The 13502-nt window shown below is 52.5% G+C and overlaps 2 protein-coding genes across 2 annotated transcripts in view; one reads left to right on the top strand and one right to left on the bottom strand.

Annotated features, from left to right (window-relative positions):
• LOC144098497 (Golgi-associated PDZ and coiled-coil motif-containing protein-like) overlaps positions 1-13502 on the bottom strand; it is a 29338-nt gene that overhangs the window by 15126 nt on the left and 710 nt on the right. The gene's annotated exons all lie outside the window — the stretch shown is intronic.
• Positions 609-9377, top strand: LOC144098495 (uncharacterized). Its single transcript, XM_077631183.1, has 4 exons — positions 609-982; positions 4827-5125; positions 6072-6465; positions 7568-9377. Exons 1-4 carry the CDS (start codon positions 734-736, stop codon positions 8393-8395), a joined length of 1770 nt encoding a protein of 589 aa, XP_077487309.1. The 5' UTR covers positions 609-733; the 3' UTR covers positions 8396-9377.

The raw sequence follows: 13502 nt of genomic DNA on the forward strand, positions 1-13502 counted from the left end.
TACGCGCAGAGAGATCGCTCCCGCAACTGGAGCCGCTGTGTGATCACGGTCGTGCAGCACCGTATAGTATGTCACCAACTTCACTGTCATGCGACGCTTCTTCGAGTGCTGGTGCACCATACAAAGTCAGAGTTCCAAGCAGGGTAAAGTTCTGTATACGGGCCACCATCACGAAGGTTCATCACACATACGCTATCATCACTTATACGCCTGTGCTCGAAAAAGTTACCATGTTCCGAGATAATGCGCGATTTCGAAACTTTCGAGCTCCGAGGAAAATGGTCCCCCATTTGTCCCCCGCAGGGAACGGGAGAAGCGCGGCAGCAAACCCCAGCAAACCCAGATGGCGGCAGCAAAATCCGGCTACGCGAACCAGAACCGTAGGTCCTCCTTCGAGATTACACAAAACCCCCGCAAGCGAAAGACGTTCGCTCCCTAGCGCGGCGTCGCTCATTTTACACGACCACCTCCTCGCCCGCCTGAGCTGCTCCTCAACACTACAGCAGCAGCAGAAAGCGAGGCACAATCACACAACCCGACTAAGGTCGGAGGAGAAGAAAGAAGAAAAAAGAGAGCGAGCGAAGGAAGGAAAAAAAAGTAAGGAAGACAGAAGCGGATTCCGAGCAGACGACGCTGCATGATACGGCCGGCACCCAGGGCCGGCAACGGGGGACGGGGTGCAGGCGACACGTTCTTCTCTAGCTCCGCGCCGTTCATATAAACGCGACGCGAGATGCGCGCGCCGACAGTAGCGCTGTTCCCCGTGCTCCTGGTGTTGGCGGTGCCGTGCCTGATTCCGAAAAGCGATGCCGGTGTCGTGGTGGCCGTGCAGAACAACACAGGCGGCGTCTACACTCGGCGTCTGCAACCCCACGGCAGAGGCAAGCGTGACGCCGCGCCGACCGACCAAGCGCCGTCGAGCCCCAAGGGCTTGGACATGAGCCCCGATGTGTGGCACACCGTGCCGCCGTACCTCAAGCAGGTAAGGAGACGGCGCGACAATCGCTATTTTTGACTAAGCCGAGAGGAAGCGCGGGCAGGTTCATCGCACCTTGCAGCTATATGTTGCCGCATTTTCCAAAAGCTCCTTGGGCCATTGATTTACTTCTGGTAATCTCTGAAAAAGTGAGCCAGGTCTCTGCGCCGCACTTTTTAAGTGATTTGGGCGCCAGGGGCGCTAGCAAGTGACAGCTACGCGGTCCAGCTGTAAACCTGGTGGACCTAAAACTTCTGGATGAGGACAGGACACGAGTGAACCCCGGACTACTCAAACGCGCCCTCTGTCGCCTTGTTCGGAGCCCCTATTCGGGCTTTCGTTTAGTTGTTGATGGGAGTTCACGGATGTCACGAGAGATCAGTGTCCTGACAGCCTGCGCAGATGGGTCGGCAGTAGAAGACAACCGGCGCGACACGTGTTTCGACATGAAATTCCCACGGCTGGTGTGTACGCGCTAAGCAGTTTCGAACTCCGCTAGAAGAGCGTAAAACACGCATCAGTGTTTTTACCCACTCCCGTTAACAACGCATTGCTATCCAACATGACTTGCAGAGAAGATCACTTTGAGTTAAAACTCGATCACAATTCCTACCAACCTCTACTAGGTGATAGCAACCCCCGCCCCCCACTTTTTTTTTTCTTTTTCGCAGAAGTGGAACCAACTCAAAAACTACGCGGCAAATGCCCCTCAAGGGTATTGAGGCCACTTCCAGCCAATGTCATCGATCTATTGTCATGACGTTGCAATCGCCTTGCGCCGATGTCATGACAATAGGTTGGCGGCATTTGCCTCTTCGTTTGTGAGTTGTGTACGACATAGCAGCACTGCATATCCGGCTATAGTAAATAAGACCAATTGTACACTTCCGGGGCGGCTTTTCCTGTCAAACTCGTCAAGCCGCGAGGAGGCCTGACGCAGCTTTAATCGACGAATGGGTGGGCACTAACGATCACATGACGGAACGGACAGACAGGTACTGGCGTGGCCGATGCGCGATGCCGAATGCGATCTGTGGGCTGCAGAGGAACAACTCCACTGCAGGCCACAACGGCTGTTTAGCTCCTCGTGCCATTTGTTCTCTGAATTGCCACCGATGCGGGAAAAACGCGCGCTCGCTCGAGTCGTTGTGAAACCCGTTTTTCGCTATCAACCTTGGAGCAGCTGGCTCACGCTAAGGGACGTCCCCCTACGCGTGTGCAACCCCGTGGCAAGAACCGCGCGTGGTCGCATCGAAAAACAGAACTCGCCGTCAGATCTTGCAGGACGCCGCGAAAGAGCCCCACGCCCGCGAGAGGGCCACACAAATAAATGACCAGCTCATTTAACGAAGCCGCTGTGAACCGACCGTCATTCTATCTATATGTTGGCAAAAAGCCCGAGTACAACGCAGCCACGCGCGACTCGCAAAATGAAACAACCAAACACGGGCACATCATTTTTTTTTTTGCTCCTAGGCACAACAACCGACGTCGGCCCAATTCAGAGTAAAAACCAGAGCTGCATTACTCAGCCTGCTGCTCACGTTCTAGATAGATCGATGCAGCAAAATGTGAACAAATCTGAAACTGATCTCGCGAGGCATGCAAACCCACCGGTTTCTTTCTTGGAACGTTGCCATCTTGGATGGGGCATAGCACCATAGTAGGATACAACTTAAAAGCAAATGTTAATACTGGGCCACGGTCCGCAGCGTCTTGTATCACTCCGCTAACCAACCACAACAGAAATCGAAATGTTTGACCTTATTAAACGAGCCATGCATTTATAAAAATTTTAGAGGTTGTAATTTTTTTCTTGTGAATGACCTTGTTTATAGGTATAACAAGAAAAGTTTCAGCTATTTTTTTGTTGTGGAGGAATTCTGTTCCGCGGCCCTGAATGTGGGCGGAGCTTCACTTAAGGGGCCACAAAAAGGGGTGTTTGAGCTTGGCTTTAAAATCCTTGCACTATGTATAGTACAGGCCACCGAGCGTCCATGCCGCGTACGAGGCCTCAGAAGCGGGCGGGGAATTAACAATACATTTTTAAAAATTCCCGCTTTCACACCTTGCGGCGACGCGCGGTGCCGGGCTTTCGCACGAAAACGTGGCAGACGACGTCACATCTTGCAAATGACGTCAGCAGCCGGTGTTATCATTGGTTCACAGCGCCAAACTCTTTCAGACGTCACGCGCTACAGCGGCCGCGGCCACTCCGCGCGTGCCGCAGCCGGAGGAGATAGGGGAGCGGCCGAGTGAGTGGGGCCGGCGGAGGAGCGCCGCCGTTTTGGCGTGCGAGAGAGGGAAAGGCGCGAAGACGAGGAAGTTCAAACTTTGCCTGCATATAACTCAGCTTCCACAAAACGCATTCAAATAATTTTTGCTGGGGGATAATTATGAACTGTCGTCTTTTAACATCCCAGACATATCGCACCTTTATTGAGACCCCCCTTTCTGGGTCTTTAAGTTAAGAGCAGACTTGAGTCGTATCTGACTATAAAGCAGGCGAACGCTGATGAAAGAAGCAAATTATTCCAGAGAAGCAAATTATTTTAACGCGGCGAGTGAGCGTGAAACAAGCAAAAAATACAGTACATTTAGCTTCCATAAGCAGCAACTTAAAATATTTTGACGGACCGAAAGTCCGTGTTTTCACACTGGCCGGAAGCAAGCATTTAAGGAATACATCAACCGCCTATGGAAAACCAGACCAGAGTGACAAAGAATTAAGGTAACTACGACATAGGACACTGCAACCAACCTCCTGTGCAAGGGACAGTATTACACATAAATGAATGAACTGGGGAGTTCAAAGAACCAAGTCGACTAGAGCCCAAAAGACACCAGAACTAATATATTTGCGGCCACTGATATCCAAAAGTTACGCTGATGAAGACTTACGAAATAAATGTCGCAGTGTGGAGGTGGGTACACACTGAATGTTATCGGAAAAGGAAAAAAAGAAGAGGATTCTGTAAGCCAACGCGTTTCCAAGTGGACAAATAGCGAACAAAACATACTACGAGAAGCAGACATACCTGTCCACACTCAGCATCATAACATGTGAATGAAAGACCGCTCAGCACGTACTAAACCACCGGCATGAAACTCAGCTGGACCTCCTATGGTCTGCCAACACTATTTTGCTTTCGGCTGCAGCGTCGGAGTCAGAAGGAATGGGCGTAGAGAGGACGGAACAAACGGGATAGCGAACAAAGGTGAAACAGCAAGGAATCCAAGTGGTGGCTTTGGTGCTGTATCCGACACAGTCGGCTGAGCCAGCTTTTGCTTATTTATGCAAGAGCTGGCGAATAGGGTTGCCAAAGAACCGAGTGGAACCCGCGGTCGTGGACTGTTCACATGGCAAGTGTCGAAAGGAGGGAGTGTTGCCCAAGTGGTACAGAGGACTCCTCCGGTCTGCATTCCTGGCTTGCCGCCACATCGAGGAAATCAATCATACACCTCGTAAATCTCAAAGATTGACGCCACCACATTCCCGGCTGAAGGCCTTGGCCTTCTTGGGAGTCCGACAAAGGTACACGCGTCTTGCTCTTTCAGGCTGACAGGGGTGAACCCAGCCGCTCATCCACACTAGCTAATGATAGCTAAAAGCAGAAAACTGCTTACACAACTTTCAAATAGTTCGAAGTCTTTCAATGACATTGCAGTGTGCAAATAAGACTATTCGTAAACTGGGGGTCGTTCCATGGACTATTCGACCCCGGACGCCTAAACGGCACGAGAGCCTACAGATTCAGTGTCCACAGCTAAAAGCACAAAAATGGACGTGAAACGAGACTGCAGGCGAACGTAACGTAACGGCGCACGCTTGCTTGCGGCATGCGCGCAGGTGCTGACGTCGATCGACGACCGGCTGCGCGGAATGGACGCCTTCGGCTCGGCGCTGCGGCTGACCCGGCTCGACTTCTCGCTGGAGCAAGTGCTGCGCAAGCTGGACGCCTTCGACAGCCGCCTGGGCAGGCTCGAGGCCAAGCTCGACCTACGCCTCGAGAAGATGGAGGAGGCGCTCGGTGGCGGAGGACGCAAGGACTCCGCCTCAGCGTCGGCCCAGCAGCAGCAGCAGGGGGCAGCAGAGGCGTTCCACCTCAGCCGCCGCTTCGACATGCTCGGCGACAAGCTCAACAACAAGTGATGATTTTAAATTTCTCCCTAAGCCAGGCTTCCGAGGCCTGGGAGCAATATTGGCCGGCCTCTTGGCCTAAAGAGCCGAAAATGCCGTCTTACGAATTCATACTGCGGCTGGGCGTCTATAATCCAAACTGGCGTAGATGTCTCCAGATAGGCATCCAGGCACCCTACAGTAACCGGGCATTACTTCGACTATGTGTGCGTAAGTCACAGCAGACAACGTTACCGAAATAAGTGGCGAGCATGCGTTGAACAGGGATCAAGTCCCAGTTCGGTACGTCGATTTGCTCTTTGTGCCATGCCCAGTGGTTCCACGCGCACTCATTCTAAAGGCGTAACACAAAATTAATTCGGTTCAGAAACAGCGTCACGCTGGGGTGATGATCAGCATCACCGTTGTGCTGCGAGATGTGCAGTGTGCCTCCAACGATTCGAGCGCAGCCCGCGATGACAAGTAGGTCCACACTTCTCCGCTTCCACGCTCTTGCAACCGCGTGGTTAACCATGCACTGTGTCACGCTACCAGCCTTCATGACAACACATATATTCCATCCCCACGCCCCGCACTGGACTAGTCGATCATTCGTGCAGTACTACTACTCAAACAGCACGTAACGAAATGAGAACGAAGAGACAATGAAGCAGACAGACGGCCGCACCCATATGGTTTCCTTGCCTCACTTAGCAGAGCCGCACCTTTCCCGCGGAACACTGCACAGTACAGTCCACAGACCAGTATACACATTTATTCAATTTTACTTGGAAAACAGTGCCCAATATACGACACGGAAGACGGGGTTCTATTGAAGAAGGATTAAACTAAATCACTTTGAAGAAAGATTAGTCTAAAAGGATCAGCTTTAAGTAAAACGTGAGTAGTGCTTAGGCCCAGCTTCAGGTGTTTCGCTTCAAGTTAGGCACTGAGATAGCCACGCTTGGCACGCAGGCTGGCATTCCTGGAGACCAAGCTGGACATGCGTGCCGATCGGCTGGCCAACAAGCTGGAGCTGCTGGAGCGCGACCTGCAGGACGCCTCGGAGGACGCGCTGGAGAAGATGACGCGCGGGGACGAGGCCCGCGCGCGGCTGCACGCCGACGTGTCACGGCTGGCCGACCTGACCGAGCGCGCGGAGGCCGCGCAGCGCCAGGCGGCCACCGTGCTGCGCGTCGACGTGGCCGACGTCATCAAGCGGGCCGACGCCAAGATGGACCTGTTCAGCCAGGAGATGCTCACCGCAAACAACATGCTGCGCGCCATGCAGCAGCAGCAGCAGAACGCCACGCAACAGCAGGCCGCTTGCCAGGGGACGTCGCCCGACGCGCCCAGCTGGGGGGAACAGGTGAGCACAGCGCTCGTCTTCGAATGGCTGCAACCACGATTTGTCGTTCACTCCATGCTTGCTGGAATGTGCTCTATGTAAACGTCTGTGAGCGCTAAATGCGGCCCCACATTTATTGCCGATGGCTTGAGTCTCCCTATGAGCGGCGACGGCCAGCGAACAACACGTCCGCTCTGCCACCTCTTCCTTTTCCAAAGCGCCAGTCCATGTAGTGGCGCTACACGTCTAAGGTACAGGCGGCTGTGTGCCGGCGCGCAGGCCACCGGGTGGGCCTGATCGTGCTCAAACTTGTTCAAATGCAGGACCACACCTGCCGCATTCAATCAAGTTCGGGCTCCTGTCTCGTTGAAAGGAATCTCATTAGCAGAGACGAGTTCGATGACTTCGTTAAGTTACACAGGCGGATGGAATTCGACGGTTAATGTCAGAATCACCCCCCTCCCCCTTCTTAGCCAGTAGTGTTTTAGGGACACAGAACCTGGGGCATCAAGGAAAACATGGTTTAGAAGACCTACACCTAGACATCAAAGATTTCAGGGGAGAGAGCGGGAGAGCCGCGCAAGAACCCGTGTCTGACTTGTCCCAGGCAACAAATGAGGCATGAAACTCCAAAACGGGGGCACCCCCTAATATTTCACCAGGGGGAGCAGCGACCCCCCCCCCCCCCCCCCCTTCCCCGTCTCCACCTGCTTGCACTCAGATCAGATTTCCAATAAACGCTTCAATTTTAAGACGTACTAATGTAAAACTCGGCGGGCTGAGTTTCATAGCCAGTCGTAAAGCTTTAAGTAAGCTAAATCAAGAATGTCTGACCAGAAGCCGTTGTTTGACTTACCCGAACATGATTAGAGGAACTGAAACATGAAACAGACTATACGCAAATTTTCTTAATGCAGTCGATCACTCCTCGTGTGTACACCATTACATAGCTGCCCATTTCAATTTCTTTAATATGCATTAACAAATACTGTTTCGAACAGTGTCAACCGGTGTACCTCCTAATCTGTCACGCCGCAGAGACGAACCTGCATACACCTCTTTCGCGACGCGATAGTTGCGTTCCGTTGGTGCAGCCTTTCCTTTGCGACCCGCTTCGCCGCAGGTGACCAACCTGACCGAGCTGGTGGAGAAGATGGTGCGCGTGGGCGGCGAGCAGCTGCGCGAGATCGACTCGGACGTGGAGAGCTACACGCGCAAGGTCATCAACGGCATCTACGAGCTGCGCCGCACCACCGACGAGCTGGTGCGCGGCGCCTTCCAGGACACCGTGGAGCAGGGCAACCGCACCCGGGTGCTGGTGCGCGAGGAGTTCCGGAAGCTGCACGAGCAGATCGAGCCGCTGCCGCTCATCGAGCCGCGCCTCAGCTTCCTCAGCGAGGGGCTCGAGAAGCGCATCGTCGAGCTGGGCGCCACGGTGGACCACAGCTTCGCCACGCTCCTGGTGGCGCAGAACTCGTTCATCTCCTCCTGCCACCGCATCCAGGAGGAAGAGGTGCAGCTGTACGAGCTGCTCGAGCGCATCATCCTCGAGATGCGCAACCGGTCGCTGGACGACACGCAGCGCATCAGCGACGAGCTCCAGGGACACAGCCACGAGGTGGCCGCGCTGCTCAGGGGCGCCGTGAGCGCCGTCTTCGCCGCGGGAAACAAGACGCTCGCCGAGGTGCGCAGCCTCCTGGCGGACCGGCGCCGGCCCGAGCCATGCAAGATACAGCCGCCGTGCGCCCAGGGGAACGACGTCACCAGCAACCGAACGTCAACGCCGCTGGCGCCGTCCCATTCAGTTACCGCGTCGCCTTCCGGCGTCGGAAGCCCCGCCGCCGACACCAGGGCAAGGTTCAGGTCTTCTGACGGTAGCGCCGGTGGCAGCGCAAGCGCCAACAGCAGTGCGGCAACGGACTACGAGTATTACGACGACGTCCTCAAGTAGAAGGAACATGGTGCGGGGGACCCAGCGAAGGGACCAGCATTGCGCGAACAGCCCAAAGTACCACATCGCGGCCCTCAAGAGACGTTGATGCGCGCGCCGACCAATGAGGGCGTTGTTGCCGTCTCGTCGCCGCTGTGACGGACAGACGTCCGGCGAGAGTGCCGAGTCAATGAACAATTTTTTAAAAGTAACCAATTCCTCTTCTCCGCGCCACCAGACTTGGAAGGAATATGCCCACATGCCGCTGCCTAACGTTCCCAGAACAATCAACAAGCTTTCCGGCGATGTGTGTACCTACCTTCGGAACTTGCGTTATTACACACGTGGGGGTAACAGATGGGTTTGCGATGGCGAACTGTAACAAAATATACATAAAATATGCCCTAATATGTAGATATAAGTGGCAACATAAACCTCGGCGTAGCTGGCAAAGCAACTTTGAAGATATCGTGAAGTAACAACCAGAAGTGGAGAAAAATGATTTCGCAATTCGTGTAAGCAGCACCTATGCATGTATGCAGGCCCCAGAGCACAGCCTAGAAGCATTCGAACGGTGCCGCTGTGGCAACACTAGGCTGCGGCAGCCGTATACCTCCATGCTCGGTGGCGCGAGGCAAAGGAACATGATCCAGAAATCTTTTCGGTGATTCTACTGTGGCATTAGCGGAGGCGACAACTCGATGACGTCTGCAGTGAAAAGTTTTGTGTGTGCAATGACGGTGTGCACCGCACGAAATAATTGTTTTTCGCATGAGAACGTTCATGTTTACTTGCACAAACCTGACAAGCAGTAACTCACGGTGTTTCAAATACGTGCTTTCTTTACCAATGGTTACCTATCTGATGGCGAAGAAAGTAGCCAGACACCGCGAACATCGCTCTTTCTCGGGGGCTCCAGTTTGTTCAATCTAAGCAATTGCAACACTTCAGGGCAACCCAATTTGGCAAAAGAAAATTGAATAAATATTTTCGGTGGAATTTTTATCAAGACCAGGATTACAATCCAAACCTTCAAAGGTATTTCAAAACGAGCTTGCGGATGGGGTAAGTGATGCGACTCTGCAGGTGAGGCGTACGAATTCAATAATAATAATTGGTTTTTTGGGGAAATAAAATGGCGCAGTATCTGTCTCATATATCGTTGGCCAACTGAACCGCGCCTTAAGGGAAGGGACAAAGGAGGGAGTGAAAGAAGAAAGGAAGAAAGAGGTACCGTAGTGGAGGGCTCCAGCATAATTTGGACCACCTGGTGATCTTTAACGTGCACCGACATCGCACAGCACACGGGCGCCTTAGCGTTTTGCCTCCACAAAAACGCAGCCGCCGCGGTCGGGTTCGAACCCGGGAACTCCGGATCAGTAGCCGAGCGCCCTAACCACTGAGCCACCGCTGCCGGTAAAGAAACCACTTTTCGTGAGGACGAGTGCCTCGAGTACGCGGAAGCGATCTTGCTCAGTCGGACGGTTTACGGATCGCTTCTTCTTCTGGGCGATCTTCACAACTAAAGACAAAGCTAACGCGAGGAAGCATAAGAACCACCGGTAGGCCTACTGTGCTTCCGTCGATGTTCCTTGAGTGTTACCTCGAGTGCGCTTCGGGGTCAATCTGAACCAAAGCCTAAACCAATATGATTTATCCATACCCGGCCCTCATCATCTTTACACGCTAGGTCCTGCATACGCTTGTGCTGCGTTACGCTTGCTCAACGAGCTGCATACTGTGGTCACTAAAAGCAGTCGCGGGCATCCCTCGTTTACACAGTCACGCTTTCCGAACTCACAAATCCATATGTGAAACAATGCATGAAAGCGTGCGGACCAGAACCACGCTGTTGCCGACTGACTGGACGACACACTACCCGCGTTCTTTCACCCGGGAATTTTCTCGCGATATGCAGAAGACCGCGCCAGCGTTCTGTTAGGCGGGACAGGGGGCGTACGCAGACAAGCGTATGCGCTCCAAGGTCGGTAAGCTATGCACGCTGAACGGGGAGCACGGCAGAAAACTGTGAGCAGTGCCCAGAAAAGTGCTAAACAATGAGATACAGCTAGCTTCCTCTTTTCTATCTTTAACATCGCAGTGAAGGCCGCGAAATGCAGACACGTGAATCTGAATACGCAAAGCGAAAGGCCCGAAGTCCCGCGCGTCATCGACACCGAGACTGCCTGAATGAGCCCGACGAAGCCGTCACAGTTCAAACCATAGCCCTGACATGGACTCAATGGCCTTAAAAGTTTTATTCATTCATTACACAGGCGATTAAGAGCGGCAACGTGCTGTAAGAGAGAGAGAGAGAGAGAGAGAGGGGAGACGGCCGGTTCTCAACCATCGACTATGCGGTTACAAATATTTCTCGAAAATGACTATTGATGAAGACAGAAGTTGTAGCTTAGGCAGCAATTGCAACTGGATTCTGGTTGGGTTTGGCGGTACAGTTAAAGATGCGAGGGAATACCATGGGAGAAAATGTTTCCTCTCGGACAATGAAATGGACCAAGTCACGAAGCGCTTGGTAGCGGCGTCATGCAGTGAGAACCTGCTGGGAAATTGTGGAAACGGTATAAATGGCTGCCCTTCAGAGAAAGAAACTTGCGAGATGCAAGCGAAGGATGCATGCGCCTAATATTTGACTGGGCGACGAAATTCGAAGTGTTGTGGCAGCGAGGAAAGCAGCTTGCCGCAATCACCGAATAGCAGTGAATCCAAACAAGGAGCATGCCTACGTTGACCTGTGAGGAGGCTACAAGAAAAAGCAGCAGCTAGCAAAAACACAGATCCAGCAAAAAATTCGTACGGCCAACAGGGCCAACATCTGATAAGTGGCCGCGGAATGCACCAAGAAATTCGGGCGTTTCCTGCACACAACTCATGTACGGACATAGGGAGCCGCAGACATCATCGACGGCGTCAGAGGATCAAAGTCGGATATAACTCAAGACTGCAGTGAAGCTCCGCCCATTTAAGACCGCCAAACAGAATTCATCTGTGACAAAACGTAGATCATTGTCAAAGCTTGTCTTGTTATCTAAACAAGAAGCTAATCACGAGACGAAATTATAAGCTCAATAATTTTGATGCTTCTGACTTTTCTGATACATTCAAACCTTAAAACTTGATTTTGCACACTGTTGTGGTTGGCCAGTGGAGTCATACAGGACGCCGCGGAACGAGGCCCACTGTTACCAACTGCTTTCTTTTTTCTCTTTACTTGTATCCTACTACTGAGGCAATAGGCGAAGACCACATGGCAAGTCCCGAAGGAGACTCGCACGAATGGTTGGGCACCATTGGGAAGCTGGAGTCCCAGAAACATTCTCGCCTGAATTCAAGGGAATACAGCAGCGGGATTGGATGACTTCCCTGCGACCCTCGTCAAAGATAATGGTTCCAAAACAAGTTGATCGATGCACTGCAGGAGGCCTTCAGTGTGGTCCTCCAATCAGGTGATTTGCCCACGGTCTGGCTTGTTGACAAAGCGTTTTTTTTTTCTGTTGTTGTTCGAAGGAACTGGCGATCGACCGAGGCGACTGTACACCTACAGGTCAATAGCCGTGAATCCAGTGATCAAACAGGACCTCCACCCAGGTTCCACGCCATCGCTTTCAAGCTTGGGCAGAACGGGCGGCAATCTTGCGCGAGCTACAAAACCGCTCTCGCACAAGGCGTCGACTGGAGGTCAATCTGTTTGCGCCCATGCAGTACTCGGAAATAGTGCACAAAGAAGGCAGACAACTGTGGGTATCTTTTCTCGACATAGAAAAGCCCTATGACGGAGTCGACCACGCCACGCTTTGGCAAAAACTCATCGAAAAAGGTCCAGCCACGACAGTGGTGGATTGGCTCCAGGCGTTGTACGCGGCGGCGTGGGGGAGCGGCAGGGCCTTCAGTCAGAACCTGCAACAACAGAACGCGACCTGAAGCAAATATGCTCTCTATTCCCACTTCAGTTCATGTCGATGCTGAGCGACCTGGAGTGCGATCTGGAGACGTGTGGTGCAGGTTTCGACATGTCGCATATGGTCAAGGTGAGGTAAAGTCTCAAAAGCTCCCGGTTCTGTTGTACGCCTAGTGGCAGACTCGAGGAAGGGGCTGACAAAGCTCGCAGACACGTGCAGCGTACCATTCGGACAACTAGGACGCCAGTTAAACCGAAAGAATGCATCGTAGACGATAACTCGTAGGAGAATTGATAACTCAGCTGAAGAGGAGATAATGGCTTCACGCACGTCACATCTGGCACGGCCGGGGCACATACCCAGTGGTCTCTCAAGACCCTCAAGTCTGACGATGTGGATGGCTAAGGAACGGAAGCAGTAAAAATTGCAAGTGTAAATGCCTACGGAATTTGCTGGGTCACGGCTGACGCAAAACTGAGACCGCTGGAAGGTGAGGCCAAAGCAAAAGAAAATTGGCTGGCATTTTAATAGAGCGAAACCTACCCACCGCGCTTTTCGCCGCGTTTCACTCGACTCTTGCTGGATTAATGAAGAAAATAAAAGCGTGAAAACCCAGCACGGAGGGTTGAACGCAAGTGGCACAGTGTTTACACCGGAAGTATGTTTAAGTAACACATGCCACATATGCAACTGCGCTGCTCATGAAAACGCCGGCATGCAGGCAAGCTGCTGCGCTCGATACGACCTCTTCACGCAGCAGTGCTACAAACCCAGCTGTGCGGAAAAGATATCCACTGAAGTGTGACGGCAAGTTTTGTGTTCTGCGTCCATTTGGACGTATAGCGTGGACCGTAGTTGTGGCCCAGTCGGTGTGAACGGTTCTAATAAGCGCAAGCGGTTTAACCTCTCTTCAAACGTAAACACCACCGAGCACACGGATTTGGGCCATACGAAAAATGTTGAAATACCGATTTGAGGCACTGAAAATGTCTTTTTTGCCTGCGACATGTTAGAGCGCTAATTATTGCTGATTTGCTTTTCATTCTTTGAAAGAAGAAACTTTTGTTGGCAGAGGGAACAGCAGCCTCTGCACGAAACTGATGATTGATACGCTCATAGAAATAGAGTACGTCGCCTGTTCGTATTCGTGTGACTGGTAAACTATCGCAATGTCATTGTTCATAAGACACGTTGTCGTAAATATACTTCTA

The sequence above is a fragment of the Amblyomma americanum genome, chromosome 7, assembly GCF_052857255.1.
Source record: "Amblyomma americanum isolate KBUSLIRL-KWMA chromosome 7, ASM5285725v1, whole genome shotgun sequence".
NCBI lineage: Eukaryota > Metazoa > Arthropoda > Arachnida > Ixodida > Ixodidae > Amblyomma > Amblyomma americanum.

What these genes read in the sequence shown, in the direction of transcription:
- LOC144098495 (XM_077631183.1), top strand. Translation starts at nt 734, where the DNA reads ATGCGCGCGCCGACAGTAGCGCTGTTCCCCGTGCTCCTGGTGTTGGCG. An exon ending in GGCGACAAGCTCAACAACAA is followed by an intron (nt 5,126 to 6,071) that starts GTGATGATTTTA and finishes CTTGGCACGCAG; the next exon opens with GCTGGCATTCCTGGAGACCA. An exon ending in CGCCCAGCTGGGGGGAACAG is followed by an intron (nt 6,466 to 7,567) that starts GTGAGCACAGCG and finishes GCTTCGCCGCAG; the next exon opens with GTGACCAACCTGACCGAGCT.